Source organism: Molossus molossus, unplaced genomic scaffold (assembly GCF_014108415.1).
Source record: "Molossus molossus isolate mMolMol1 unplaced genomic scaffold, mMolMol1.p scaffold_m16_p_10, whole genome shotgun sequence".
Taxonomy (NCBI): Eukaryota; Metazoa; Chordata; class Mammalia; order Chiroptera; family Molossidae; genus Molossus; species Molossus molossus.
In genome coordinates, this window is record NW_023425345.1 from 11,728,647 (window position 1) to 11,756,455 (window position 27,809).

At 42.6% G+C, this 27,809-nt stretch overlaps 1 protein-coding gene across 1 annotated transcript in view; it reads left to right on the forward strand.

Moving 5' to 3' along the window:
• Positions 1 to 721: 721 nt before the first annotated feature.
• The window catches only part of ALDH1L2 (aldehyde dehydrogenase 1 family member L2), a 60,495-nt gene continuing 33,407 nt past the window's right edge, over positions 722 to 27,809 (forward strand). The window contains exons 1-9 of the mRNA XM_036251456.1: positions 722 to 810; positions 11,660 to 11,804; positions 15,554 to 15,788; positions 18,895 to 19,060; positions 21,981 to 22,082; positions 22,290 to 22,379; positions 24,227 to 24,361; positions 25,409 to 25,534; positions 26,097 to 26,188. Of these exons, the coding sequence (XP_036107349.1) occupies positions 763 to 810; positions 11,660 to 11,804; positions 15,554 to 15,788; positions 18,895 to 19,060; positions 21,981 to 22,082; positions 22,290 to 22,379; positions 24,227 to 24,361; positions 25,409 to 25,534; positions 26,097 to 26,188 (1,139 nt within the window). The 5' untranslated portion in view covers positions 722 to 762. The remainder of the gene's footprint in view (positions 811 to 11,659; positions 11,805 to 15,553; positions 15,789 to 18,894; positions 19,061 to 21,980; positions 22,083 to 22,289; positions 22,380 to 24,226; positions 24,362 to 25,408; positions 25,535 to 26,096; positions 26,189 to 27,809) is intronic.

Below are 27,809 nucleotides of genomic sequence, written 5' to 3' on the forward strand. Positions count from 1 at the left end.
TGAGAGAGACGAGTGCTCAGCTAAAGCATGTCTGAGCGTTTCTTCTATAAGGTGAAGGAAAAGAATATCTATCTATGTATCTATCTATGTATCTATCTATGTATCTATGTATCTATGTATCTATGTATCTATCTATCTATCTATCTATCTATGTGTCATCTACCAATCATCTGTTGAGGACCAGCTCTGTGCCAGATCCCTTGCCAAGTGCTTTATACACACACTCTCATTAAATCCTATCAGCCTATGAGATAGGTATCAGGATCCTTACATAACGAAGGTGCCCCCACGCCTTCAATTCCGTAGCTCGAAGCACACTGGCATGCCTGTTGTCTTCTCCGGACTGTATTATGGACGTGAGTTGGAGTATTAGATTAACCATTAAGGCAGATCCCTATGTACTGCAGAGGGTCTGAGTAATTGGTAGATCATACAGCCAGTAAGCACCTGGAGCGCGACTGGAACAGAACTAGCCACACGGAGCTATTCCACCTCCAGGCATCAGCACAGCAACAGGTCTGAGGCCAGGAGACTCCAGGAGGCCGGCGCTCGCCCCGCCCAATCGCACGCGATTGGCCACCGAGCCCTGCCAGCTGGAGGGGTGGGGCCGGAGGCGGGGTTCCTGGGCTTGCCTGACAGCCAGCAGCTAGCGCACCGCCAGGGGCTCAGAAGCTGCAGGCCGCGCCCAGGCTGAGCCTCCCCAGCCTCCGAGCCTCCGCCTGCCACGCCGCCACACCGCCTGCACCAGCGCTCTTTGACAGAATGCTGCGACGGGGCAGCCAGGCGCTCCGGCGCTTCTCCACCGGTCGGGTGAGTCGCCCCTTGTTCCCCATCTCGGCTCTCACCCCTGCCTAATTACCAGACCCCGGGGCTGAAGCGGTGGGCAGCGATGTTGAGACAGATAAAAGCCAAGACAATGTTTTTTAAAGTGGGAGACTGCAGGAAAGAGTCCGGGGAGGGTCCTGGATGGGGCTTGGCAAGCGTGCCATTGTCTTCTATGAGGAAGGGGCCAAGCACGCAGCTTTTGAACATCTAAAATCCGGCTGGGATTGACAGGTGGGAACAGTCGCTTGGCAAGAGGGCAGAGTCGGCTTCCTTTCTTTTTTTCATTTCAATCCTGAGATCCCTGGTTACAAGCTGGAGCCAAGGTACAGGACTGCGACCATCTCCTGGAGGAGAATACTATCAAGTCAGCAGGGTCCTCCTCCGTGGCCCGAGAGGTGTGAGCGCTCCCCACTGGCTTGCAGGGTCCATTCAGAGAGTGGCACTTATTGCTGGTGGCTGTAAACTCATTATTCCTGAGCTTCAGGCTGCAAGAATATTAGGCGCTGCAGGAGCAGCCACTCTGGAACATTCGTAAACTGCAGCAAGAACCAAGCCTTGGCCCAGCCCCGGGCCTTGAAATTGCATCAGCTCCTCCAAGAAATGGAAGGAGAGCAGACACGTTCCATGCGGCACTGCCTTCAGCACTTTGGGGGCCTCTGGAGAGATGTCTCCTTGTATTTAAGCAGACTACAAACTGTTTAGGGAAGAGAAAACATCCTTCCCGTTTACTCTATCTCTTTAGAGGAAGTGAATGTTTGCTGTGTTATACAAGAATTTGCTTTCTATTCATCTTCTCTGCCAAAGCCATAATTACATATGTACACATTCAAATGTAAAAAACTTGGAGGCAGGGAGACGTCCTGAGTAACACCAAGAACTGATCCAAAGTGGCATAAGTAGAAAAGCTTTCATCCCTCAGACAGTACCAAACAATGAGAATTCACTTTACCCCATGCAGCCAATTCTTGTAATTTTGGAAGCATTCATTAAAAAATAGTAATAAGGAAGAAGAGACCGGCTCTGGTAGAGCTTTTGCTTGCTGTCCGAAGCAGTGCACTGGATTTTTCCTTAGCTTTCTCCTGCCATGTGGCACAAGGGAATCTGGGTTGGATGGAAAGAGAGCAAGGGACACCTTTTATTGAATTGTCTTTTTTTGGAGAGCAAAGAGTCTTGAAGAATGAAAAGATTACAATAATGGGGTTTACTTAAGATTTGACTAGTAAATGGTGAACATACTACGTGGTAAATAGCATAAACAAAAACATGTATGTGGGGAAGTACCATGCATGGTGAGGGGTCAGGGGCCCGCATCTGACTATACTCAGGAATGCACGTCGAAGAACAGGGACGTGTGACTGGGAAGAAGGCAGGTTATTCAATGGCCAAAAGGAAGACAAGGAATAAGTAAAGAATTTAGTGTTTCTTGCTCCATAGAAAATGAGGATACATCCTTTGGACTGTGTTCTATAAAAATTGTTCAAGCCCTGCCGGTTTGACTCAGCGATTAAAGCATTGGCCCGCGGAGCAGAGAGGCCCGGATTTGGTTCCCGCTAAGGGCACATACCTCGGTTACAGTTTGTCCCCACCCCTGGTTGGGGGCGTGTGGGTGGCAACCGCTCATTGTCTCTCTTACATCGATGTTTCTCTCTCTCTTCCTCCTTCTCTCCCTCCCGCTCTATCTGAAGATAAATGCAAAAATGTTCTCAGGTGAGGATAAAGAAAAAGAATTGTTCAGAATCAGTCCGGCCAATGTAGCTCACTGGTTGAGTGTCGACCCATGCACCAAGAGGTCAGGGCATATGCCCAGGTTGTGGGCCCAATGCCCAGTGGAGGCATGCAGGAGGTGGCCAGTTGATGTTCTCTCTCATCGATGTTTCTATCTCTTTCCCTCTTCCTTCCTCTCGCTCTAAAAAAAAAAAAAAAAAAAATCAATAAAGAAAAAAATTTTAAAAAAAAAGAATTGTTCAAAATCAAACATTGGTGGGAGTATAAAATGGTACAGCCATTTTGAAAAACTGGCAGTTTTTTATGAAGTTAAACATATACCTATTTTATGGCCCAGCAATTGAACTCCTACGTATTTACCCATGAAGACCTTTTATTTACACAAATACCTATTTATGAATGTTTATAGACTTTGTTCATAGTCACCAAAAACTGTAACAACTTAAATGTCCTTCAGTTAGTGACAGGATAAACACACTGTAGTGTATCTATCCATACAGTGGAATCCTACTCAGAAAAAAAAAAAATAGAGAAATGGACTACTGATACATGCAACATGGGCGAAACTCAAGTCTGTATGTTAAATGTAAGAAGACAGACTATGAAGTATATGATTCCATTCATCTGCCATTTTAGAATGAGTAAAACTTAGTCATAGGCAAAAAGATCAATGGTTGTCAGGGGCTGGAGATGGGGGAAGGATTGAGAAAGGGATATAAAGGACTTTGTGGGGGTGGAGGATGGAACAGTTTTTTATCTTGATTGTGATGATGAGTACATGACTGTGTTTGTCTAAACTGACAGAACTGTACACCAAAAAGGGCATCTACTGTATATAAAGTATACTGTCATCTAGAAAGAAAGAAAAAACACACAGCGCTTTTTTGAATTTAGTATAAAAGCAGAATGAAAAAAATCTCTCAGAACCCAATTTTAAAGAATGAATTATATGTACTGACAAGGAAAATTATGGAACATTACACATAATATGATTTTATTTGTATTATTTTTCAAACACAAAATAATATTTTATGTGTATATTCCCATGTATGTAAATGTTAAGAAAGGTCTGTAGTATGTACACCAAACTGTACTATGGTAGTTTCCTCTGTGGAGGGGCAAGGAGACTTGGGTTGGGAATGGTGGTCACAGGGGATTCCAGTCTTATCTGTGATCATTGCTTTTTAATAAAAAAGATTTTGTGTATGTGTTATATGTGTAATTAAAATTAATTTTCAAATCCAATGCAATTAGAATACTACAGGTAATTGCTATGACTTAAGTCTTTCCTCTCTATCAGGGACTGGAGTTTGTTTCCAGACTGGAGACTGTGTCCCTCTTTACTCAAAGTCTTTGAAATGGTCTCTGGTCACCATTCTCACCCACAAGCTCTCTCCATTCTCCAGATGTTGGTCATCCCCATCTGGCCTTGCCTGCTAATAGCCCCTATGTTGACATCCCTCTTTAAAAAATCTTTTATCATTTTTAGGATGCAAAAGAACAACAACAAATGTTGGCCAGATATCGAAGAAAGTCCTCATTACTATGTTCTTTGCATGATTACGCAATAGGAAAATCCAGTTGCACAGGTTGTCCTTTATGGTGGTATCTTGAAACTTGATTGAATCTCGCACAGATTTACCTCTATGTAAAGTGTAATCTGTTGCTTCTACTAGTACAGAAGTTTGTTATAATAAAGTAACAAGGGCTTTAACATTATTCCAAACTACATCCTGTGAATATATTGAAGGCGAATTATTAAATCAACTTTTATATTCATCATTTATCTGCTAAATTCTCAGACACAAGGGGGTGCTCACTAGAAGCTAGTTCCTGCCTCACCTAAGTGGCCTGTCAATGTAGAAATAAGACTGTACCACTCTCCTGCTTAAAATAGTTCAATAGATATCATTGTCTTCATAATAAGATCCAACTTATTTGGCATAGATAAGGCCCTCCATAATAGGTCTCTTGCCTCTCCCTAGAGCAGTGGTTGTCAGCCTTCCGAATGCTGAGACCCTTTAATACAGTTCCTCATGTTGTGACCCCCCACCATAAAATTATTTTCATTGCAACTTCATAACTGTAATTATGCTCCTGTTATGTCTTAGGCGACCCCTGTGAAAGGGTCGTTCGACCCCTAACGGGGTCGCGACCCACAGGTTGAGGACCGCTGCCCTAGTGTCACTGTTGTCATTACCTGACTTCCAACACGGATCCGCCTTGCCCACTCGTTCATCTCTTCTGTAATTGCTGTTGCTTCTGCCTGGAATTCCCCAGGCACCTCCCCAAATCCCACCCTTCTCTTGGCCAACTCCCAAGATGAATCATGTAAGGTTCAGTTAAGGAGTTTCCTTTGGATGTCTTCCCTGTTCTAGACTCACCCTGTGCTCTCTAACCCAACGCTATGGTACCAATGTGTCTTTACATGTGTGTCTGCTCTACTAACTGGTGAACTTCTGAGGACAGGAATCACATCTTTTTTTATATCTTTAGTGTAAGGGTCCCAAAGAAAAATGCCAGCAGAGGCCAAACAGGTAAAACGAATGAAGGATTTGGGTTAGATGGAATGAGAGACCGTGTCCAGAGTAAAGGGGGCACCCACTGCTCAGCTCCAGCTGACTGTTGCTATGTGGGAATGTAGACCAGGGTTGACAAACCTTGTTTTAAGGAGAAATCAGAAATTCAGCCTGCTAATGTGAATCCTCCTAATTCTTTTACATATGCTCTGTGGGCCAAAAAACAAAAACAAAAACAAAAAGCACACTCACCTTATTTGCAAATTCTGCCCTCTCCTATGTCCAGAACATGATAAGTGCTCAAAATATGCTTGTTGAATAAAACTTGCACAGTGTCGGGCATGGTTTGGGGCCACATGTCCTGAAAGCTCCATTAAGTGTTAGGTATCTCTCTGTCTCAGAAAAACTTACTTTGTTGTTGTTGTTGTTGTTGTGTGTGTGTGTGTGTGTGTGTGTGTGTGTGTGTGTAAAGATCCTTCATGTAACACTGTCAATTCTCACAATTCCTAATGTGGATAGCTTGGCCTTATTTTATACCCCACTCAAATGGTTCTATTAGGGTAGCATCTACTTCACAAAAGAGCTTTGGATCGGGGCAGACTTTTTTTTTTTAATCCTCACTCGAGGACATTTTTCCATTTTTTGTTCAGATAGAGTGGGAGGGAGAGAGAGAGAGAGAAACATCGACATGAAAGGGACACATCGAGTGGTTGCCACCCTCAGGACCAGGGACAAATTGCAACCAAGGTACGTGTCCCTAGTGGGAACCAAACCCAGGTCTCTCTAGACCGCAGGCCGATGCTCTAACCGCTGGGCCAAACTGGCCAGGGCGGATCGGGGCAGACTTTTAACATGGTGCCTTGAAGTTTTCTACAGAAACTTGATTTTTTTTTTGTTTTAGGTTTTGTTTTGTTTTTTGTTTTAATTCTTGGAGTATAATCAGAGTCTATATTAACTTGCTTTTTGAAGAATTCCATATCCATATCCAAGGTATGGATAGCGTGGAAAAGCAATATTTGCTTATTTAAAAGCAAAAGTTCTATTCCCTGCAAAAGGTTCTTCTAATGCAGAATGTTATCTTTAGAGAACCCCAAGATACCAGCCCTTATCCCCAGGTTTAGAAATGCTGTGCGTCAGTTGATGCCCCCTCTTCTTTCCCACCAATGTAACAGGCCCCAACAGAGCCTTTAGAATGGTGCTGTCCCCTGTCAGGACCCTCATGGTACCCTTAGGAAGTCTAATGAAACTGCTTCCCACAACTGACCTATCAAACTGTTGCCACACTTTTCCTATTTAAAGAAAATAGGATGGGCCCTGGCCAGTTTGGCTCAGCAGTTAGAGCGTCAGCCCTTGGACGAGAGAGTCCCGGGTTCGGTTCCTGCTAAGGGCATGTACCTCGGTTGGAGTTTGTCCCTGGCCCCAGTTGGGGTCGTGTGGGTGGCAACCACTCCATGTGTCTCTCTCACATCAATGTTTCTCTCTCACTCTTCCTCCCTCCCTCCTGCTCTATCTGAAGATAAATGCAAAAAAAAGGTCCTCAGATGAGGATAAAAAAGAAAAAGAAAATAGGATGGGCCTTCAGCATAGGAAAGCCATAGAAGTGCATCTGCTGAAGTGAGATAGATCTGAGTTTGAATCCTGCCTCTGCTGCTTACTCACCCTGTCCTTGGCCAGGTTGCTTAACTTCCCTGAGCAACTATGTTTTCTCATTTGTAAAATGGGTCATTGTGAGGATTAAAGACATATGATAAGCATTTGATATGTTTTTTTGAATTACGAAAAGAGCTCAATGCAGTGCCAGGCTCATGGTATATTCCCAGTAGGAAAGATCCATTATCATCATTTTTATTTGCCTAGGTGTTACTTATGGTATAATAATAGTTGTTAACATTTATTGAGCGTTTACTATTGACACACACTGCATGAATGCATCACGTGCTTTATCCCACTAAATCCTTATAACTCCCTTATGAGATAGATACTATTATTATTCAGATTTTTTTTTTTTTTTTTTTATCATCCTCACCCGAGGACCTTTTTCCATTTTTTGTTCAGGTAGAGTGGGAGGGAGAGAGAGGAACAGAGAAAGAGAGAAACATCGATGTGAAGGGAACACATCGAGTGGTCGCCACCCGCACAACCAACTAGGGCCGGGGACAAACTGCAACCGAGGTACGTGCCCTTAGCGGGAACCGAACCCGGGTCTCTCCGGACCGCAGGCCGATGCTCTAACCGCTGAGCCAAACCGGCCAGGTCATATTATTCAGATTTTTTTTAATGGAAACTGCCTATTTATTTATTTATTGGTATGTGCCCCTAGAGGGAACCGAACTCACGACTCTCTGGTCCACAGGCCAACGTTCCAACAGCTGAGCCAAACTGGCCAGGGCTATTATTCAGATTTTAATTGATGAAGCTCAACTCAAGATGGGACAGCTGGTGTTAAGGAAGAACAATGGGTACTGGGTTAATAACCAGCGTTAGAATCTCAAGACTACCATTAGTAGCTTTTTGACTCTGTGCTATATCTTCACTTCTCTGTGTTTCAATTTCTTTAACTGTAAAATGGCTTAATAATGCCTACCTCCAAGAATCACTGGGCAATCAAAAGGAAGTGATATATATTTATATATATATAAAAATAACTCAGGGTCTCATTAAACTGTTTGCTAATATTTCTTTTTTTATTTTATTATAATAGTTTTTTGATAGAGATAGAGATAGAGAGGGAGAGAGAAACACATCGATTGGTTGCCACCCGCATAACCCCAACCGGGGCCTGGGAGAAACAGCAACTGAGGTATGTGGCCTTGGTCGGAATCAAACCCAGGACCCTTTGGTCTGTGGGCGACATTCTTACCGCTGAGCCAAACTGGCCAGGGATGTTTGCCAATATTTATACCCCTTCGTTCTGATCCAAACTCTCCAGGGCAGACTCTTTTTTCTAGTCGGCAGACATGCACCCTCCAGAAAGCAGAGATCCTCAGACTCTATGCCTGTGAGTCAGTGGAGACTTGGTTAAAACGCAGCCTCCTGGGCCTGGGATGGGGCCCAGGAATCCACATTTTTAATATACCCTCCCGGCTGATTCTGCCAACACCGACAGTGAGTCTTCAGATTATATTTGGAGAAATAAGACTAAGGTAAAAATATCCCGATCCAGTTTTTTGTTGTTGTTGTTTTTTAAATTATTCTAACTCATTATAAACACACACTTAAAGTAATTAACATCTGAAAATTTCTCAGTGTTCGAAACTCACCTTTGTAACCAGCCTTTGCAATGAGCTGGGACAATGTTTCAATGAATGTAGTATTTCCAAAGAAACTGACGCAGTTTCCTTAAACTCTGTCTTTCTGGAGGCGTGTTGAATCTGAATTTGAACTCCAAACAATCAGATGAAAGCTGACATTTGAGTCAGCTCAGCCTCTTGGCTCCTGAGTTTCAAGAGTAGTATTTCAGATATTTAAAATGTCTGGCATTGGTGATGATATGAGGTAAAGTCAAATTTTGTAAGATAGCCAACATGTAAGTTCTATTTCAAGCCACAGCATTAATTATAGGATTTGAAGATGGAATGTTTACAGAACATTCAGATTTTTTGATGAGAAGAAATGAAATAGTCACACATTTTCTTAGGCGAATTGTACTGTTGTTACAGAGCTAATTTATTCGCTTGCAAGTATCTGTTAGACGTTGAAGCTCTAGGCTCTTTTGGCATAGAAACTTCAGCTGGTCCTAGAAAAGGACTTTTTTGTTTTTGTTTTTGTTTTAGTTAATCCTCACCTGAGGATATTTTTCCACTGATTTTCAGACAGAGTGGAAGGGAGAGAGGAAGAGAGAGGGAAACATCAATGTGAGAGAGACACATTGATTGGTTGCCTCACACATGACCCCAATGTGGGCTGAGAATCAACCTGCAACCCAGATATGTGCCCTTGACCGGGATCGAACCAGAAACCCTTTCGTCTGAGGACCGATGCTCTAAACACTGAGCCAAACAGGCCAGGGCTGGAAAAGGATTTTTAAACTAAAACCTTATTTGTTTAACTATCAGATCAATTACAGGGAAGGTGTGAGCCTGTATGCTTAAAAGGGGATGCCATTCATGCCCTTAATAAAGTGGGGAATAAAAAGTTAAGCCTCCTTATAATCAGATTTTCACAGTGAGGCTTTACTAGTTCAGAATCCCATTGTTGAGGGAGGAAACATTCTAATTCTAACATGGAGGAATAAAGGTGGAAAGAGTTTTGGGGTTGGTCTGTCACCAAAAGGGAAAACGCCTGGGAATTCATGACCCTCTAATTACACTCTCTGCACCCACAATTCTGCTTTTAGCCTACTCACCTGGTGGCTTTTCACCACCTTAAGCTCTGTGACAAGGCTCCATTGGGGAGACTTTACAGAAGGCATAATTGCTTAGAGACAATCCTTAAAAACTTGAACCCCTAACCCAGCTGGTGTGGCTCAGTGGATCGAATGTCATCCCATGGACTGAGAGGTCCTTGTTCGATTCCCCGTCAGGGCACAGCCCGGGTTACTGGCTCCATCCCCAGTAGGGGGTGTGCAGGAGGCAGCTGATCGATGTTTCTCTCTCACATCTATGTTTCTCTCTCTCTCCCTTTCTTTATCTCTAAAAAAATCAATAAAAAAAAAAAAAAAAACTTTAACCCCTTTAGTACTATTCTTATGTCTGTGGTGTTTATATTCTTGACAGTCACTGCATTTTTGTGCATCCGTGTTAATTTCCTAAAAAGAAGATGAGAACAGATGGGTGATGGTAGCTCATTTTAATGACTTGATATTTAAGTACATACATAGACTTTGGAGTCAGACACCTGGATTCAAATACCAGCTGCACTCCTGTCTTCCAGCAGGACCTTGGGGATATACTAGACATTTCTAGGCCTTGGTATCTCATTAATAAAATGGGGGATAATAATAGGATAGTTGTGTGAGTCACATAAAATGAAGTGATGTAGAGGCCTCAGTGCCTTATCTGAAATGTGTGGGGCCACATGTGTTTGGGGTTCAGAATTATTCAATTTAGCTAATGTGATGCTTAGTCCATTACATACAATTCACAGCAGGGTCTGGACAGTGTCTGTAACCAAAGACATTAATTTTTCTGCAGCAAAACATGAATATTCATATAATTTTTACAAATATTATAAAGACTATGAATAGCATTATGTCAGTTCAGGTCAGGTTTAAAGCCAAAAGACTTTGTGCAAACTTATAAGAAAACTACAAGGAACATGAAGAATGATCCATTAGATCAATCCACTTTTTGAGGCCAAGTGAGTTGGATCCACTTACTAAGGATTTTGGAATTTTGAGCTTTATAAAAAAATAAAAACATAAAACAGTGTTTAGTGTGTAGTGAAACCTTTAAAATGTTATTAAAGCTTTTACTTAAACAGTACTTGGTTCTGGCCGGTGTGGCTCAGTGGTTGAGCGTTACCCCATGCACAAAGAGGTTGCTGGTTCAATTTCCGGTCAGGACACATGCCCAGGTTGTGGGCCCGATCCCCAGTGGGGGGCATGCAGGAGGCGGCCAATCGATGTTCTCTCTCATCGAGTTTCTATCTCTCTCTCGGCCAATCTCTCTCTCCCTCTCCTTTCCTCTCTCTCTAAAATCAATAAGGGGGGACAGTACTTGGTGTCAGACACTGCACTAATCCTATTGCATATTAAGTTATTTACTTCAAAATTGTATGAAGTTGGTGACATTATTATTCCCATTTTATAGATTATAAAAAGGCAAGCAGAAAATAGTTACTTGCTTAAGGCTACACAACTAATAACACGTGGGTGGCACTAGGTTTGGACCTCAGATACTCTAACTCTAGGGTCTGCTTTTAAAAAAAATATGTTTTTATTGATTTTCTTAGAGAGAGAGGGAGAGAGAGATGGAAACATCAATGTGAGAGAGATACATCAATTGGCTGCCTCCTGCATGCCCCCTACTGGGGATCGAGCCTGAAACCTGGGCATGTGCCCTGACCAGGAATCGAACTGGGACTTTTCAGTCCATGGGACGATGCTCATTCCATTGAGCCACGCCAGCCGGGCTAGGGTCTGCTTTTGACCTTTATGTTATACTACATGTTAGCTTGTGACCTCTTTTGTGGGTAAGAAATGAGTACAGTTCTAATTTATATACTGCAGGGGCATAAAAGCATTGTCATATTGAAATGGATCTTGCTCAGAATTAAACTACTTTTAACTATGTAACTTAGCTTATTTGTTAATATCTTGCCTATTGCATCAAGGAGTTGAAGTGCCTTGTAAAAATTATGCAATCCTCATGTTTACGATGAATAATCAAGGGATTTCGAGCAAAGAAAACATGAGGAATACTTAGGAGTGAAATTATTTTCACTAATATATATATATATTTTTCACCAATTATATATATAATTATTTTCATGAGTATATATACGTGTGTGTGTGTGTGTGTCAGCAAAACTATTTAGTAGATCTTTGAGCCTTTTGTCGTCCTCAAGTCATCTTGAATGATTGAAAAAGGAATATACTCCATATGTCTTCTATCCATTCTAACATCTGTCATCATTAAATTGTTTCACAGGTTTATTTCAAAAACAAGCTGAAGTTGGCCCTTATTGGTCAGAGCCTCTTTGGACAAGAGGTCTACAACCACCTCTGCAAAGAGGGCCATCGAGTCGTGGGGGTGTTCACAGTTCCAGACAAGGATGGAAAAGCTGACCCACTGGGTGAGTGTATCTTGGCTCAAGGACTTTGAACTGGCCTTTCCACCATGCAGGCTGGGACGCAGCTCAGAAGCCTCATCTCTCATTAGCATTTCCGTACTTCCACTCACTTGCCACAGGCCCAGGAGACCCAGATTGCATGCCTCCCTCCTGGGCTCTGAGGCATCCACTGGACCTATTGAAAGCCTCATCGAGCAAAGTCTATTGGCTTGGTGGATACAGAGTATGAAGTTCTCCCTTCTGTGTGGCCCCAGGACAAAGGAGCAGGCAGGCCACTGTTATATCGAGTTTCTCCACTTACCTCTGTGGTAATCATCAGGTCCACCAGAGTATTCCATGTTTTTTTTTTTTTTTTGAGTTGCACTTGTGACTTTCCAAAGAATAATATCTGATGCAGAGGTGCTGACAGGAATACAGGGAAGGCCACACCCAATCATAGATATTGATGCGGGGTCATAAAGAAGGCACCTATCTCGGAACAAATTATAGCCAGGACTGCCTGGTGATTAAGGTAGCTAAAGAAGACAGCCATTATTCGAGCAAACCTGCAGAGTGGTTCTGATTTGCACGCTATAGTCATCCCAAGAAAGGGTGCAAGACATAGAGAGAGAAACAGTCTACAGATAAAACAGGTTAAGCATAGGACTAGTGTCTAGAAATATTGGCTTATGACTTGGTACTTCATGAGTCACTGGTATGATGCAACACAGTGGTTGGAAAACAAAATACTAATAACCCTAAGATTTTACTCTTTTTCTTGGAAGAAGCAGCTCTGGGGTTTATCCTAATTCTTGTTATTGCTTTTTAAAATATTGTATTTTAATATTGTTTTTTAGGAGTCAAGCTAAAAAATAAAGTTGGGTCAAGAGCCCATATGCACATGAATTGAATCACTTGATTTAGAAATTATCCTTGTATCAGAAAAAGGTTTCCTCAACCTGGGAAATTCTGAGGGAAGCTGCCTCATGAATTTTTATACATGGCTCCAACATCTTGCTTTTGAATGATTCCTGTTACTAGGACTACCTGTCTCATCATTACCTATTTTCACTAGTTTTGTGTGGTGATATTTGCAAAGACATGTTTGACTGTTGTATCAGGGAGACCCCAAATAATATTACCTTAAATTTAGATGAAGTCTGTTTCTCGAGTCTGGGTTGGCTACCAGAGCTGTTGTGACAGTTTTGTATTTCACAGTGCAGCCTCTTTCTATTTGTTGTTTTGCCATTATCAACACTGGGCTTCATCTCGTGGTCCAAGGTCGCATCTGCAGTCCTGACTATCAACTCAGCATCCCAGCAAACAGGAAGGCGAAGAAAAGTTGAGGGCAATTCTTTCATTAAGGGTATAATCCAGAAGTTGCTCATATTATTCCTACATGTAATCTCATTGGCTAGAATTTACTTACAGGCCAAATCAATTTGCAGGACAGCTGAGAAATATAGATTTTATTCAGTGTGGCTATGTGTGCAACTAAATGATAGGAATCCACTGATAAAGGATGAAGGGGGGGTCACCTAGCTGTCTCTATCATGTACATGAACTTTAGAAGAATTGCAAGCATGTGACTCAGACCTTTCAGAGTATGTCCTAAGAAATGAACTTTTCGCCCTGGCCAGTTTGGCTCAGCGGTTAGAGCGTCGGCCTGCGGTCCGGAGAAATGAACTTTTCCCTCATACCTTTCCCAGGGTCAAGACCTGCTTTCCATTGGTCAGGGACGTTTGGTCTCCTGGCATAACTTAGAAAAGAAAATATACCAATATGGCTTATAGAGTAAACTGAGAGGTGGTAAACAGTGTATGTTCTGTAATAATGAAATTAATTCTGACTCTGCCACTTACTAGCTGGGTGATCTTGGGCAAGTTAGTTAAACTCACTAAGCTTCATGGGTACCTATTTCACATAGAATAAATAAGATAATGTATGTTAGGTGCTCAGCACTTGGTTGATAAAAAAAACATATAATGACAGCAGCTAACTATTCTTATTATTAGAATAGTCAACTAGAGCAACGAAAAATCAATATGAGAGAACACCTGGATGTCTCAGCCTGTCTCAGTGGAGTAGGTTTTTAAGTCTCTTCCATTTATTTTTCTTTCCCAGTCTAACCTTTCACAATTTTCTTCCAATTTCTCATTTTTTAAAAAAATATTTTTTTCTTTATTGATTCTAGAGAGAGGAAGAGAGAAATAGAAACATCAATGAGAGAGAACATCGATTAGCCACCTCCTGCATGCCCCTCACTGGGGATCGGGCCCACAACCTGAGCATGCGCCCTGGCTGGGAATTCATCCGGCGACCTCTTAGTGCATGGGTCAACACTCAGCCACTGAGCCACACCAGCCAGGCCCAATTTCATATTTTTTTAAACCATCCATTTTCCTATCATCTGACATTTGAGTTGTTTACAGTTTTTGGACATTTTATGAACCTTTACATTTTGTGAACATCATTATACCAGTCTCTCAGATTCTTCCAAATGAATTGATCAAGGCATCACCTTGATGGCCAGAGTCCTTCAAGATTTACTGGGTAGGCATCCCATCTGGAGTCAGTGAATACTGATGATTGGATGAAGAGGAGGAAAGGGAACCACAAAAATATAGGTTAAAAGCCTAAAATGTAGTCACTCTGTGTTACTGATGGAAAATAAATATACTTAATCTTTTAGGGTATGTGGTTAGTAAAAATGACATTTTAGTATGGAAAATGCGCCTGTGCTGTCTGCTCTGGAGGGCCGTTTCATTGCACAGAGGTAGGTAGAATGGCATCATTCCTTTAGAAGGGACATTTTCTCAGGACAGAGCCTCGGATCTGCTCCAGGGTGGCTGAACCCTTACAGGGAGCCTGTATTCTTCAGTCTTAGCCAATCCGATAAGTTCTCCACCAACTTATCGGATTGGCCAACTTTGGAGAAGGAACTAGACAGGCTCAGCTCAGCTCCTTTCTTTCTTCATTTTTTGGGATGTGCCTGCTTGGCAGGGACTGTGTCCTGGTTTAGTTTTCCCTGTGATGAAAATGAATCCCTTCAAGAAGCAGAAGTGAGCCCTGGCTGGTTGCTCAGTGGTTAGAGTGTCGGCCAGTGGAACAATGAGTTGCAGGTTCGATTCTGACCAAGGGCACGTGCCTTGGTTGTGGTTGGACCCTGGCCCTGGTCGAGGTCATGGGTGGGGTGGGGTAACCAGTCAATGTGTCCCTCCCATGTTGATGTTTCTCTTTCTCTCTCTCTTCCCCGCTCTCTCCCCCTTCCTCCCACTCTATCTGACAATAAATAGAAAAAAAAATATATCCTCAGGTGAGGATTGAAAAAAAAAGAAGCAGGAATGGGAAGAAACTTGAGGCTTCCCAACTGTGCTGGAGGTTATGTGTCATTTGCTTGGGAATGCGTTGGCCCCAGGCTCCAAATCTAAAACACAAGCAAATGTTCTTTAAATGCCTCGATCAGTAACAGAGGTACACATTTTGATCTATAAAAGAAAAAGCTTCAGTTAAAACCTCAAAATGTTATCTAGCCACAAACGTTTGAATTCAAACATTATACCTTAAATGTATAGATAAAAATCACATTAGAAAAATCAATGGTTCACAGTAAAATTGTAACAGGTCAAATCCTAGCCAGAGTCTAAATTATTCTTCACCATGTTTTATTTGCAAATGACAAAGCTATAAAATTACAATGTATAAATCCATTGCAATATCAAATTATGGCTAAAATTATTTATAATGAAAACAATCTTCTCTCTCATGCTCAGCTTTGGCCGCAGAGAAAGATGGGACCCCAGTGTTCAAGTTCCCTAGATGGAGAGTCAAGGGCAAGACCATAAAGGAGGTGGCAGAGGCCTACAGATCCGTGGGTGCCGAGCTAAACGTGCTTCCTTTCTGCACACAGTTCATCCCCATGGATGTAATTGACAGTCCAAAGCACGGTTCCATCATTTATCACCCGTCCATCCTTCCCAGGCACAGAGGAGCCTCTGCTATCAACTGGTGAGATTTTTTGAATAACAGAGAAGATGGGCCTATTTCTGTTGCCCATAATCTTTCTGTTTCTTACCTAAGTGGTCAAGGAACTAAGTATGTTTGAACAATTGTGAGGTCCTGCATGATTGCTACTATTGCCTGAACTGCCCTGAGAGTTGGAGGTATTGCGTAAGACAAAACAGCATTTCCCAAGAATGGTCTGTAACTAGGTTACAAGAATTGGCTGTTGCCCTGGCCGGTTTGGCTCAGCGGTTAGAGCGTCGGCCTGCGGTTCAGAAAGAATTGGCTGTAACTAGATATTAAGCAAAGGTTCTATGGCCAGACAACCTTGGTTTATGCTGGATTTCTTTATTGCTGACTTGTTAGAGCATGAAGTATGTGCCTTTATATTAGCATCATAAACTCCAGGAGGAAATCTGAGTGCAGTGTTAACAAACTATTTGACCTTAGAGCTGTTTTTTGCATAGAACATCTCAAGTACATTTCCATAAATGCTGAATTACCTGAAATTATATTCATTGACTATGGCCTAATGATCTTATTGCTGTATCTCCCAGTATCAAGAACAATCCCCAGTATACTATAGGTACCCGATACCATAGGTACACTATGTTGTGAGTTGAGGTGGGCCTTTCCCACCTTCTTAACTTCTTTCCTTTACCTGCTTATCTCCCAGATATCTCAGTGTCAGGTTATTGAATAGGCAGAAAAATCTACACAATTTAAGTGTGATGAACATTTCATTGTATTTGAAATCTGTTTACATAAATTGATTTTTTTTTTTTTTTTTTTTTGCTCTGTAAATAGTACTCTAGAACATATCTGTGTACTTAAACTTGTAATTTTTTTTTTTCATTTCACATTGCTTCTACATGCAGGATCATTGGGTCAAAGTATATGGATATCCTCAAGGATCTTGATAACATAATGCTAATTAATTCTTCAACATTTCTGAAGAGTGATTGATTGGTTGATTGATTTAGGCCTGGATTGATTAATTGTTTAGAGAAGTAAAAATGATTTAAATCGTGAGCATGGCTCAGTCTATATTAGGCTGTTATCTTTTTTTTTATCCTCACCCGAGGACATTTTTTCATTGTTTTGTTCAGATAGAGTGAGAGGGAGAGAGTGAGAGGGAGAGAGAGAGAGAAACATCAAGGTGAAAGGGACATATCGAGTGGCTGCTACCCACACAACCAACCAGGGCCAGGGACAAACTGCAATCGAGGTACATGCCCTTAGTGGGAACCGAACCTGGGTCTCCCTGGACCGCAGGCTAATGCTCTAATCACTGAGCAAATCGGCCAGGGCTAGGCTGTTATCTGATATGCTTTTATATGTATTTGCCCACATATCCTACTTATTGCAAGTATTATAAACTTCCGGAGGGCTGGCATTTTCTCTTAGGCTAAGTTTTAAAGAGCCCAAAATACAAATAGTTGAATTAATCAACCATCTTTTACTACAATTTATTCAGACAATCTAGACCTACTTCTAGCTCTAACATATTCCTGAATTACACAACTTAAATTAATAATCAGTTTTCCTCTTCACGTTGCATTGAGTATTCTCAGTTTTATCTTCCATTATCTTATTCTGCCTAATACAGGGTCAAGTACGATATAAGAATTGGACGCAGGTAGGAAAAATTACTTGTTGCTGCAGTAGAAAGCTGATACCAGGGAGTCAGTGAGTGTTAATAATGATGGACTCTAATGCCTTTTTCAGTAGGCTATAAGTCATCAGTATGTGTTAACAAGACATTTTATGCATGTGGATGCATAAAATAGCAGTACCATTAAATACCGCTTTTTATGAATGGTGATATCTTCTGGCTCTACTATTAATATCTCACAGTAGCTTCATTTACCATCAACTCTCCATTGTAACTACCTTGTACTTTACTAGAGTCGTAGGAGGAGGGCTGTTCCCTCCTCAGCTCCTGTTAATCTTTTTTTTTTTTATCCTCACCCGAGGACATTTTTCCATTTTTTATTCAGGTAGAGTGGGAGGGAGAGAGAGGAACAGAGAGAGAGAGAGAAACATCGATGTGAAAGGAACACATCGAGTGGCTGCCACCCGCACAACCGACCAGGGCCGGGGACAAACTGCAACCGAGGTACGCGCCCTTAGCGGGAACCGAACCCGGGTCTCTCAGGACCGCAGGCCGACGCTCTAACCGCTGAGCCAAACCGGCCAGGTCAGCTCCTGTTAATCTTGTAAGGAAGATTTCAGATGAGCTACAGATAGCAGTGTTGTAGCAAAGCAAGCAAATTTATTAAGGAAGCAAGGCAAGCAAATTTTTTTTTTTTTAATCCTCACCCAAGGACATTTTTGCATTTATCTTCAGATAGAGTGGGAGGGAGAGAGGGAGAAAGAGAGAGAGAAACATTATGGGAGAGAGACTCATCGAGTGGCTGCCACTCACACGACCCCAACTGGGGTGGGGACAAACTGCAACTGAGGTATATGCCTTTAGCAGGAACCAAACCTGGGTCTCTCTGGTCCATGGGCTGACGCTCTAACCACTGAGCCAAACTGGCCAGGGCCAAGCAAATGTATTAAAAATACATTTGGCATATAGCACAAGCAGGCACCCAGCTAGTTTGAGCGCCCCACGTGGTGGGAATTCAGGAGTTTTATACCCTTCTCCCTATAGGTTTCAATGTTCCTCTGCTGGCTCTCTTGGGCAACAGACTAGATTTCAAGGTCCCCCTTTTACTTTGTTGTAGCTTTTCTGAGAATTTATGAGAACATCTGGCGATTTTATCTTGGCAAGTTCCAAGACTGCTGACTTCTTTGTTCGGTGGGTGAGATAAACTCCCTTCTTTCCCCCTTCCCATCCTCCTGCCTTAGAGTCTCTGGTTAGGAAAGAGGTAGTAACCATTTGCTCCCAAGTGTCCTTGGCTGGAGAAGATAAGATCTTGTGATTCACAAGCTAGCTGCAAGCTGCCCAAACTATTTGAATTTGTTTAATTTTCCTGTGTCAGTTTCTCCATTCCACTTGCCGAGGAATTTTCCCAGCTTCTTACTATCCTGCCACACTATCACTAATTCATCATTTTATGATAGTTAACCAACATTTAAGTTGAAACTTTTTTTCTCCCCACAGGACTCTAATTATGGGAGATAAGAAAGCTGGATTTTCTGTCTTCTGGGCTGATGACGGTTTAGACACAGGACCTATCCTTCTTCAGAGGTCATGTGATATCAAACCCAATGACACAGTGGACGCACTTTATAATCGATTTCTTTTCCCCGAAGGAATCAAGGCCATGGTCAGTATGTTTATGCCATCAAAAAGAATTTAGTCAACCTTTAAAATGTAAAGATATTTTTCTTTTATTGGAAATTTGCTCCTAAGAATTTTTACTAAAAATATAAATCTGAAAAACAAAGTTAGATTTTACATTTACCAAAAGGATGGTATGTTTAGTGTGGAAATCTGAACTTTTTTTTTAATCCTCACCCAAGGACATTTTTTGATATTTTGTTCAGATAGAGTGGGAGGGGGAGAGAGAGAGAGAAACATCTACGTGAAAGGGACACATCGAGTGGTTGCCACCCACACGCCCCAACCAGGGCTGGGGACAAACTGCAACCGAGGCACGTGCCCTTAGCGGGAACCGAACTTAAGTCTCTCCGGACCGCAGGCCAACACTCCAACCACTGAGCCAAACTGGCCAGGGCGGAAATCTGAACTTTAAAACTTCTAGTCTGTAAAGCTGATTTGATCTTCTGAGAGCAGTGATCACATGGATGAACTAGCAATGAAACTGCTTCAATTATTTTGCCAAATACTTACATCTCCAACCCTGTTTATAAGAGTAATTGTAAAGAAGTGCAGAGAGCCATGACCGGTTTGGCTCAGCGGTTAGGGCATCGGCCTGCAGTCCAGAGAGACCTGGGTTCGGTTCCCGCTAAGGGCATGTACCTCGGTTGCAGTTTGTCCCCGGCCCTGTTTGGTCGTGCGGGTGGCAGCCACTCGATGTGTTCCTTTCACGTCAATGCTTCTTCCTCTCTCTCCCTCCCACTCTATCTGAAGATAAATACAAAAATGCTCTAAAAAAAATAAAAGAAGAAAGAAATTTTGCTCTGTAATTTGGACTTCCTTCAAAAGCATTTGAAATCAGTCTGCATAATGGGGTGAATTTTGGTATTGCTCTATGTGTTCAGATGTGCCCTGGGTAAAAAGCTAAGAGCATGTACACCACAAAGTAAACAATATAAGCCTGTAAAAGTATTGAAAGACAATTTTACTGTCATTTAATGTTTCCAGAGTTTGATATGGTAGAAGTAGCAACACAGAGATGGGCAGGAAGCTGATATAGAGCAGCAGCCTTTAATTTCAGAGGGAGCAGAGCAATGGTTTGTTTGTATCATTTAATGATTTAATGACATCAAAGTTCTCATTCTACCACTCATTTATTGTATGACAATAGGCAGGTCACTTAGACTCTCTAGCCTTGGTTTCCTTATTTATAAAATGTAGCTAATACCACCTGATTGGTAGTTGTTTTGAAAATTAAATGGCATTTGTATAAAGCACCTGGCACACAATAGGTGCTCAAAAATGATAGTAATAAAAATAGTATTATGTGTGTTCAGTGGCGTTTGCTCAGACCTGGTCCCTGTGCCTAAGCCCAGTTGATATCAGAGCTAGAAGTGGGTAGAATGAGTGAGATGTAAACATGTCCTTGTTTCAGGCAGCTTCCCCCATGTGCTCTTGGGGAGGTTGGTCAGCTGCTGTGAGAGCTTAGAGAAAAAGCTGAGAACTTGAGCTCACATAGATCTCCCAGTGAAGGAGAGAGGCTCTCTACCCAAGGCAAACATAAATATGGTGTGGAAGAGAATGCAGGACACATCTGAAAGGCAATCAAACTCCTGGGTATTTCCTTCCTTCCTTCCTTCCTTCCTTCCTTCCTTCCTTCCTTCCTTCCTTCCTTCCTTCCTTCCTTCCGCCAGGGTATTTTTCCATTCATCTTCAGATAGAGTGGGAAGGAGAAAGAGAGAAACATCGATGTGAGAGAGACACATCGACTGGTTGCTTTCTGCATGGCCCTGACCAGGGCCAGGGACCGAACTGCGATGGAGGTACATGGCCATGACTGGAATGAAACCCACAACTCTTTGGTCCTCGGGCCAACACTCTAACCACTGAGCAAAACCGGCCAGGGCAATGCTAACTTTCTTAAGTTCCAGATGTCCTAAGCTAGAAAGCACATTGAATTATTTACATATAACATTGCATCACTGTCTGGAATCATCATGATGAGTAGAAATAACTCATAATGACTTATTTTACAATTATATACCTGAAATTCCCATTGAATCATTAAGGAGAGGTTGAAATTTGTTTAAACAAGGAACTACAGACTTGATAATTGGCAGAGATAGACTTGGATGCAGATCTTTCTTCTGACATCTACCAATTTCAAGCTAATTGCTTAACTTTTCTTTCTTTTTTTTGGGAGGGGGGCGTTAATCCTCACCCAGGGATATTTTTTTATCCTCACCCGAGAACATTTTTTGATATTTTGTTCAGGTAGAGTGGGAGGGAGAGAGAGACAGAGAGAAACATTGACGTGAAAGGGACACATTGAGTGCTTGCCATCCACATGACCCAACCAGGGCAGGGACAAACTGCAACCGAGGTACATGCCCTTAGCGGCAACCCAACCCGGTCTCTCCAGACTGCAGGCCATTGCTCTAACCGCTGAGCCAAATGGGCCAGGGCTCTATTGATTTTTAGATAGGGTTGGAAAGGAGGGGGGGGGGGAGAGAGAGAGAAACATTGATGCGAGAGAGGCACATCAACTGATTGCCTCCTGCACAACCCCAACTGGGGCCAGGGATCAAACCTGCACCCAGATACGTGCCCTTGATCAGGAAATAAACCCATGACCCTTTGGTCTGTGGGCTGACACTCTAACTGCTGAGCCAAACCTCATTTTCCTCATCTGTGAGACAGGAATAATAATATCCACCTTGCAGGACTGGTGTGATGTTGCAAGCAGTATCTCACATGAAGTATCAACCACACTGCCTAGCACACAGATGGATGTGAAGAAATGCTAGTTAGTATCATAGTCTGCCTCTCTGGACAGATTTATGTAGAAATCCAGTGTAACTTCAGTTAAACAGGGCATGCCACCGTTGCCCGTTGGGCTGTAACACAGGTAACATTTCCGGCTTTAGGTGGAAGCTGTTCAACTCATAGCTGATGGAAAAGCTCCTCGGATTCCCCAGCCAGAAGAAGGGGCAACATATGAAGCCATCCAGAGAAAGGAAAATGCCGAGGTATTTATACCAACTCAGTAACACGTTTCAAAATTCATGGCCCTCGATCTTTAAGTGGTCCCCAATGTACCATTTTTGCCCAAAGGTAGATCCCCAAGTCAGTCGCCCCCACCCCACCCACTTCTACTTCTGACAGAGAGAAATGTTTCTGTTGCCTTTGGCACTGTCAGCATCAGGAGGTTCAGCCTGTGCTTTGTGCTTTCCTAGATTTCTTGGGATCAGTCTGCTGAAGTTTTACATAACTGGATCCGAGGTCATGATAAAGTCCCTGGAGCTTGGACAGAGATAAATGGACAGGTATGTTCTAGGGAACTTTTTCTTTCATGTTACCATTGTAAGAGGTATTAGACATAACTCAAGGCTTCCTTGGTCTTCCCTTGGTCACGATGAGGGTCTGGGATTCTCTCATGGAGTCTGCAGTTTCATGGGAAAGACAGAGAAGTGAACGAACACTCATAATGCAGTGAGACAAAACTCCACATACCCGAGGCCCAGACCCAGGTGTGTTAGGAGAGGCTTCCTGGAAATCTGACCCGTTTGATTGCACATTGAGAAAAGGTCACAGGTGGAGAATAAGAAAAAGAGGTAAAGAGCCAGACATAGGAGAGTGTATTACCCGGTCAAATACTCGCAATGAAGCCAGGGTCTGGTGTGGCAGCAGGTGTGAAAGGCAAGGGACTAAACGAGGTGGGGGTGGTGGGCAGGGACAGAGCAGCGAGGGCCGTCTGACCCCCAGGAAATCGCAACTGAACTCGGGTTCTCAGATTCACTTCTTCTAAGTCGGTTCCTGGCCTGCTTACACACCCAGCCTGCTGGGGTTGAGTGTCCGTCCTCTGGGTTCCAACAACATCCTGCCTACCTCCGACATGGTGCATTATATACTGTGTTTCTATTTATCGATCCCTCCTCCCCCACTAGACTGTGAACCTTTTAGGGATAAGGGCTTCAAGTTGTTGTCTTGTGAATCTCAGCATTTAGGCAGGGTTCTGAGTGCATATGAGGTGCCAATAAAAATATGTGGGATCGATGAAGGACCAAGGGAGGAAGTTTAGTGCAGTGGTTAAGAGCGTGGGATCTGCCCTGGCCGGTTTGGCTCAGTGGTTAGAGTGTCAGTCCTCGGACGGAAGAGTCTTGGGTTCAATTCCTGGTAAAGGGCACTTACCTTGGTTGCAGGTTCAATTCCTGGCCCCAGGCTCTGTTGGCTTTGCCACTATTTTCTGTGTAACCTGGGGCCTTGGGTCCAAGGCCTTGGTTTCTTGATTGTAAAATGGAACTAATAGTAGCTCCTTATCGGTTATGGGTTATGTGAAGATTAAATGATTAATTCATTTAAGCACTTGGTCCCTGCCATAAGAATTCAGTAAATGTTAACTCTTATAGTCCTCAATAAATGAAAGCGGATAGTCATAGAATTATAATAACAAATCAGCCCTGGCCAGTTTGGCTCAGCAGTTAGAGCGTCGACCTGCGGTCCAGAGAGACCTGGGTTCGATTCCTGCTAAGGGTACATACCTCGGTTGCGGTTTGTCCCCGGCCTTGGTTGGTCGTGGGGTAGCAGCCACTTGATGTGTCCCTTTCATATTGATGTTTCTCTCTCTCTCTCTCCCACTCTATCTGAAAAAAAAAAAGGAAAAATGTCCTCAGGTGAGGATAAAAAAATAAAATAAAAAAATAACAAATCAGTTGGTGTCGAGTTATCTTTGTGACAGTCTGGATCCAGCCCCGTTTCCATGAACTCACCCACAAGCCCCCTGTACTTCTCGTCAGTGATCCGCTGCACTAGAATAGTCTGTTTTCTGCTCTGTATCAGCCCTCACTGACCCCCCCAACACCTCCACTCCCCTCAAAAACCCTACCTCCAGCCTGCAAAGTCTGCGAGAGCTTATCTTATTCGCCTTTGTGTCACTGTGAAGAGACGATCAATGTACATACGCTCATGTTGCCTGGATGTGGGGCATTTTTGAAATTCTTCAAATATATAGTCGCAGACTATCTCTTGCTTTGTGTCATTTCTACAGATGCTTGATACAGTTTCTCACATGGGGTGTCCCGATTTTCTCGTAAATGATAATCCCACCTTTTTTTTTTTTTTGCTGAGAGTACTGCTTGCACGCACCCACTCAGAGGTTTGATCTCTTTATCAGATCGTCACGTTCTATGGTTCTTCACTACTGAACAGCTCCGTGCCTCCTGGAGAACCACTGGAAATTAAAGGTGCCAAGAAGCCTGGCCTCGTTACCAAAAACGGACTTGTTCTTTTTGGTAATGATGGAAAAGCAGTAAGTGTTCAGTATGGTTACTTATAAAATACCCTTTTTGGTTTCCCTCCAGAACCCAAGCTATTAAGGGACTGTCTTTCACAAGGCGATCTGGCTTTGCAGTGGGGTGTGGGAGGCTCAAGATATCTGTGCCCCATTTTCCTCCGGGGAGGGCCTGGCTCAATGTGCTTGGATGAGAACAATGACCCCAAGGACCTCACAGGCTGCTTTGCGACACAATAGAAAGAGCTGGGAACTTAGTCAGGAAACAGGATGTGAATCCTTGCTCTGCCTGCCACTTACTGGTCTTGGGCAGGATGCTTCTCCCCTCCGGGTCTGTTTCCCCATTTATAAAACAGAGAGTAATCCCATCTGTCTTCCCACTGCCAGAGTCGGGGAGGATCAAATGAGGTGAATGTGGTCCTCTTTTAGATGCTCGTTGCCTTTGCCTCAGCAGGCTGGTGCCCACCCACACTCCCTGTGCTCGGGCTTGGCCTCTGGCCTCAGTGGGCTCTTGGGTAGCTTCCCCACGAAGAAAGCAAAAGGGAATTTGCCACATTATAGATATTCTCTGCTAGCCTGCAGGATAGATTAGTTATAGGCTTCAGGTCCAGCTAGCTCTGGGGTGTAACCCCAGCTCTGTTACTTATTAGCTGTGTGGCATTTCTCCATCAGTAAGGAGGGATAATAATGGCACTCACATCCAATAGGATTTATGAGATTAAATAAGATACTTCAGCATATACATACTAAGCACTGTGCGTGCTGGAGTAAATGTTCAGATGATAGCAGTAGTAGTAGTTGTAGTAGGTTTTAGTCCAAATACCTACATCAGGGACTTATTATTCGTTTTGAGATGTATTGAACCCTAGACTTAACCCTTTCTGCTGCCATTGTTAATACTATTTCAGTCCTTTTGCACATAACAGTAAGTGCTCTTCGTCCATATTTTTGCATTTGCCAAATAATCTACTTCTTAAATAAATATAATATATGACTCCTTCTCCCACCAACTTTTGAATTGTCCAAATCTTCAGTTCCTCTGCTTATTTTGTTGCTATTTTGTAGCTGATGGTGAGAAATCTACAGTTTGAAGATGGAAAAATGATTCCTGCCTCTCAGTACTTTTCAGCGGGTGAAACATCAGCAGTAGAACTTACAGCCGAAGAGGTGAAGGTGGCAGAGACCATCAAGGTGAGCATGTGATGTCCTTACTATGTTTCTTAACTTGGAAAACGGAAGCACTTTTGTACCTGGTACCATCAGTACTCAAAGTAGTGGAGATGGGATTTTATTTCCTCTTTTTTGTATTTGCTACAATAAGAAACCAGCCCCCAGATTTATATGTGGATTTATTTTTCACATAAATAATCCAAGGTAGTTTTAGGTTGGGCATTGGAATTAGGGGTAAAGCTGGAACATGAGGATTAGGGGTAGAGTCATTCAGGGACTCGGGCTCTGCTGTCTTCAAGGTCACCCTGGGGGTCATCTCTATTCCAGACAGCCAAGAAAGGCAAAAGAGCACAGAGAATTGTGTGAGGGAAGTTTTCCAAGGGCCAAGACTGGAATGCAGATCATGTCCACCCATATTCATTGGCTAGATAAGTTTTACAGCTGCATCTGACTTGAAGAGATGCTGAGAAATGTAGTCAAGCCTTGTATCCAAGATGAAGCAATAGGTTTGCTGAGGAACTAGCCAGTCTCTGCCAGTGTTCTACATGGTACATCCCTCATAAAAGTTACCTGTGTTGTATAGGTCATCTGGGCTGGAATTTTAAGCAACGTCCCTGTTATTGAAGACTCGACAGACTTCTTTAAATCTGGAGCAAGCTCAATGGATGTTGTCAGGTAAAAACACTGCCTTACTCACTCATACCTCTCCTCTAGGGATTCTGACTTGACTTTGGAGATCAAACCTAATCCTTTGTGCTGGATGTTACTACTTTATCCTACCTGTCTACTATCTTTCTCTTCATCTTTTTTTTAAGACAACACACCTTTATTTTCACATATATAATTGCTAACAGCATTACAGATGACCCCCAATTTTCTCCCCCTTTGCCCCCCTCCTCCCATCCCTGCCCTACCCCAGGCCTTCATCACACTGTTGTCTGTGTCCATGGGCTATACATATATGTAATATAAATTCTTTGGTTAATCTCTTCCCGTCTTCCCCACCTCCCCGAGATATGTCAGCGTGTCCCATGTATCCATGCCTTGGGAACTTTTTCGTTCGTCAGTTTATTATGTTCATCAGATTCCACTTCTCCTCATCTTTTTTGGTTTGTTTGTTTCCACGGTCAAACACATATTAGCTCCCTTCTCTTTGCTGCTAACCAGGAGTTATTTTCACATCTCCTATACGCCCAGAAAAGCAACCCTTCAAATTGGTTGTCTCCTTTAAAAATTTGTCTTTATATTTCTTAGCTGATTTTCCTCCAATATGACATTGGAAGTGGGACATTCTGAGTGAAAATGTTCATCAGGAATTTCCCACGTGGTCTGATCCAGAAGAATACCTGACCTTGATTACATTTTCCACCGAAATCTTTTTCTTTTTCTCTCCAAAATTGCCCAGTAAGATCTATGCAGAATGAGAATTATCAGGCTGCTCGTGAGAATAAGGATCATCACCCTATAGTCAGAATTTCTCTGCAGAGGTTTACAGCAGTTTGAAAAGGCTAGAGTCCTAGAAAGCCCCTGCGTGGCAGGGAGAGTGTATCAGGATGCTAACAGTGGAGAGTGTTGCAGTGGTGTTTTTCCTCTGACACTACGGCCATTCACTAACTAAACAAGACGAAGAATGTTACTCCTCTCGACACAATCCTTCATGTCAACAAAGCAAGTGTGTTCTTGACGAATATTCTCTTCATTTATCTACTTGTTTATTTAACAAAATCTGCCGAACATTTACTACATATCAGGAACAGTTTTTGTTGTTGTTGTTGTTGTTTTGCTCTGGAGATATAGTCATAAACAAGACAAGGTCCCTTCTTTCATGAAGCTTTTTTAGTTCAGTAATAAAAAATGTTCATCTCAAAAGGAAATGTCGTTATAAAAAGTCAAGAGTTTTGGTTCCTCAGGTTACAGATTTCTCAGCTATGACTCATGACTTCCCAGAAACTTCCAACTTGCTCAACTAAAGATTTCAATGCTGTACTTTTAGTACTAAATTTTTTGCTAACAAGATTCTCTTGTGGGCATTACCCATTTCCTGTTTGAGTGTCTGACTTATCAGAATCATCTGTTATTATCTTCAACTACCAAGGCATCTCATCTCTTTTAGAGAATAAATGACTGAACTGTGGTAGACTTTCTATACTACTGCTATTCAAGAAATGTCAAATAACAGCTGTAATTTGAAAAATTAACAGTGAAAAATCAAAGGGTTGGAAAAGACTTCAAAAATTATATTGACCGCCCTGGCCAGTTTTGCTCATCGGTTGGAGTGTCAGCCTGCAGAACAGAG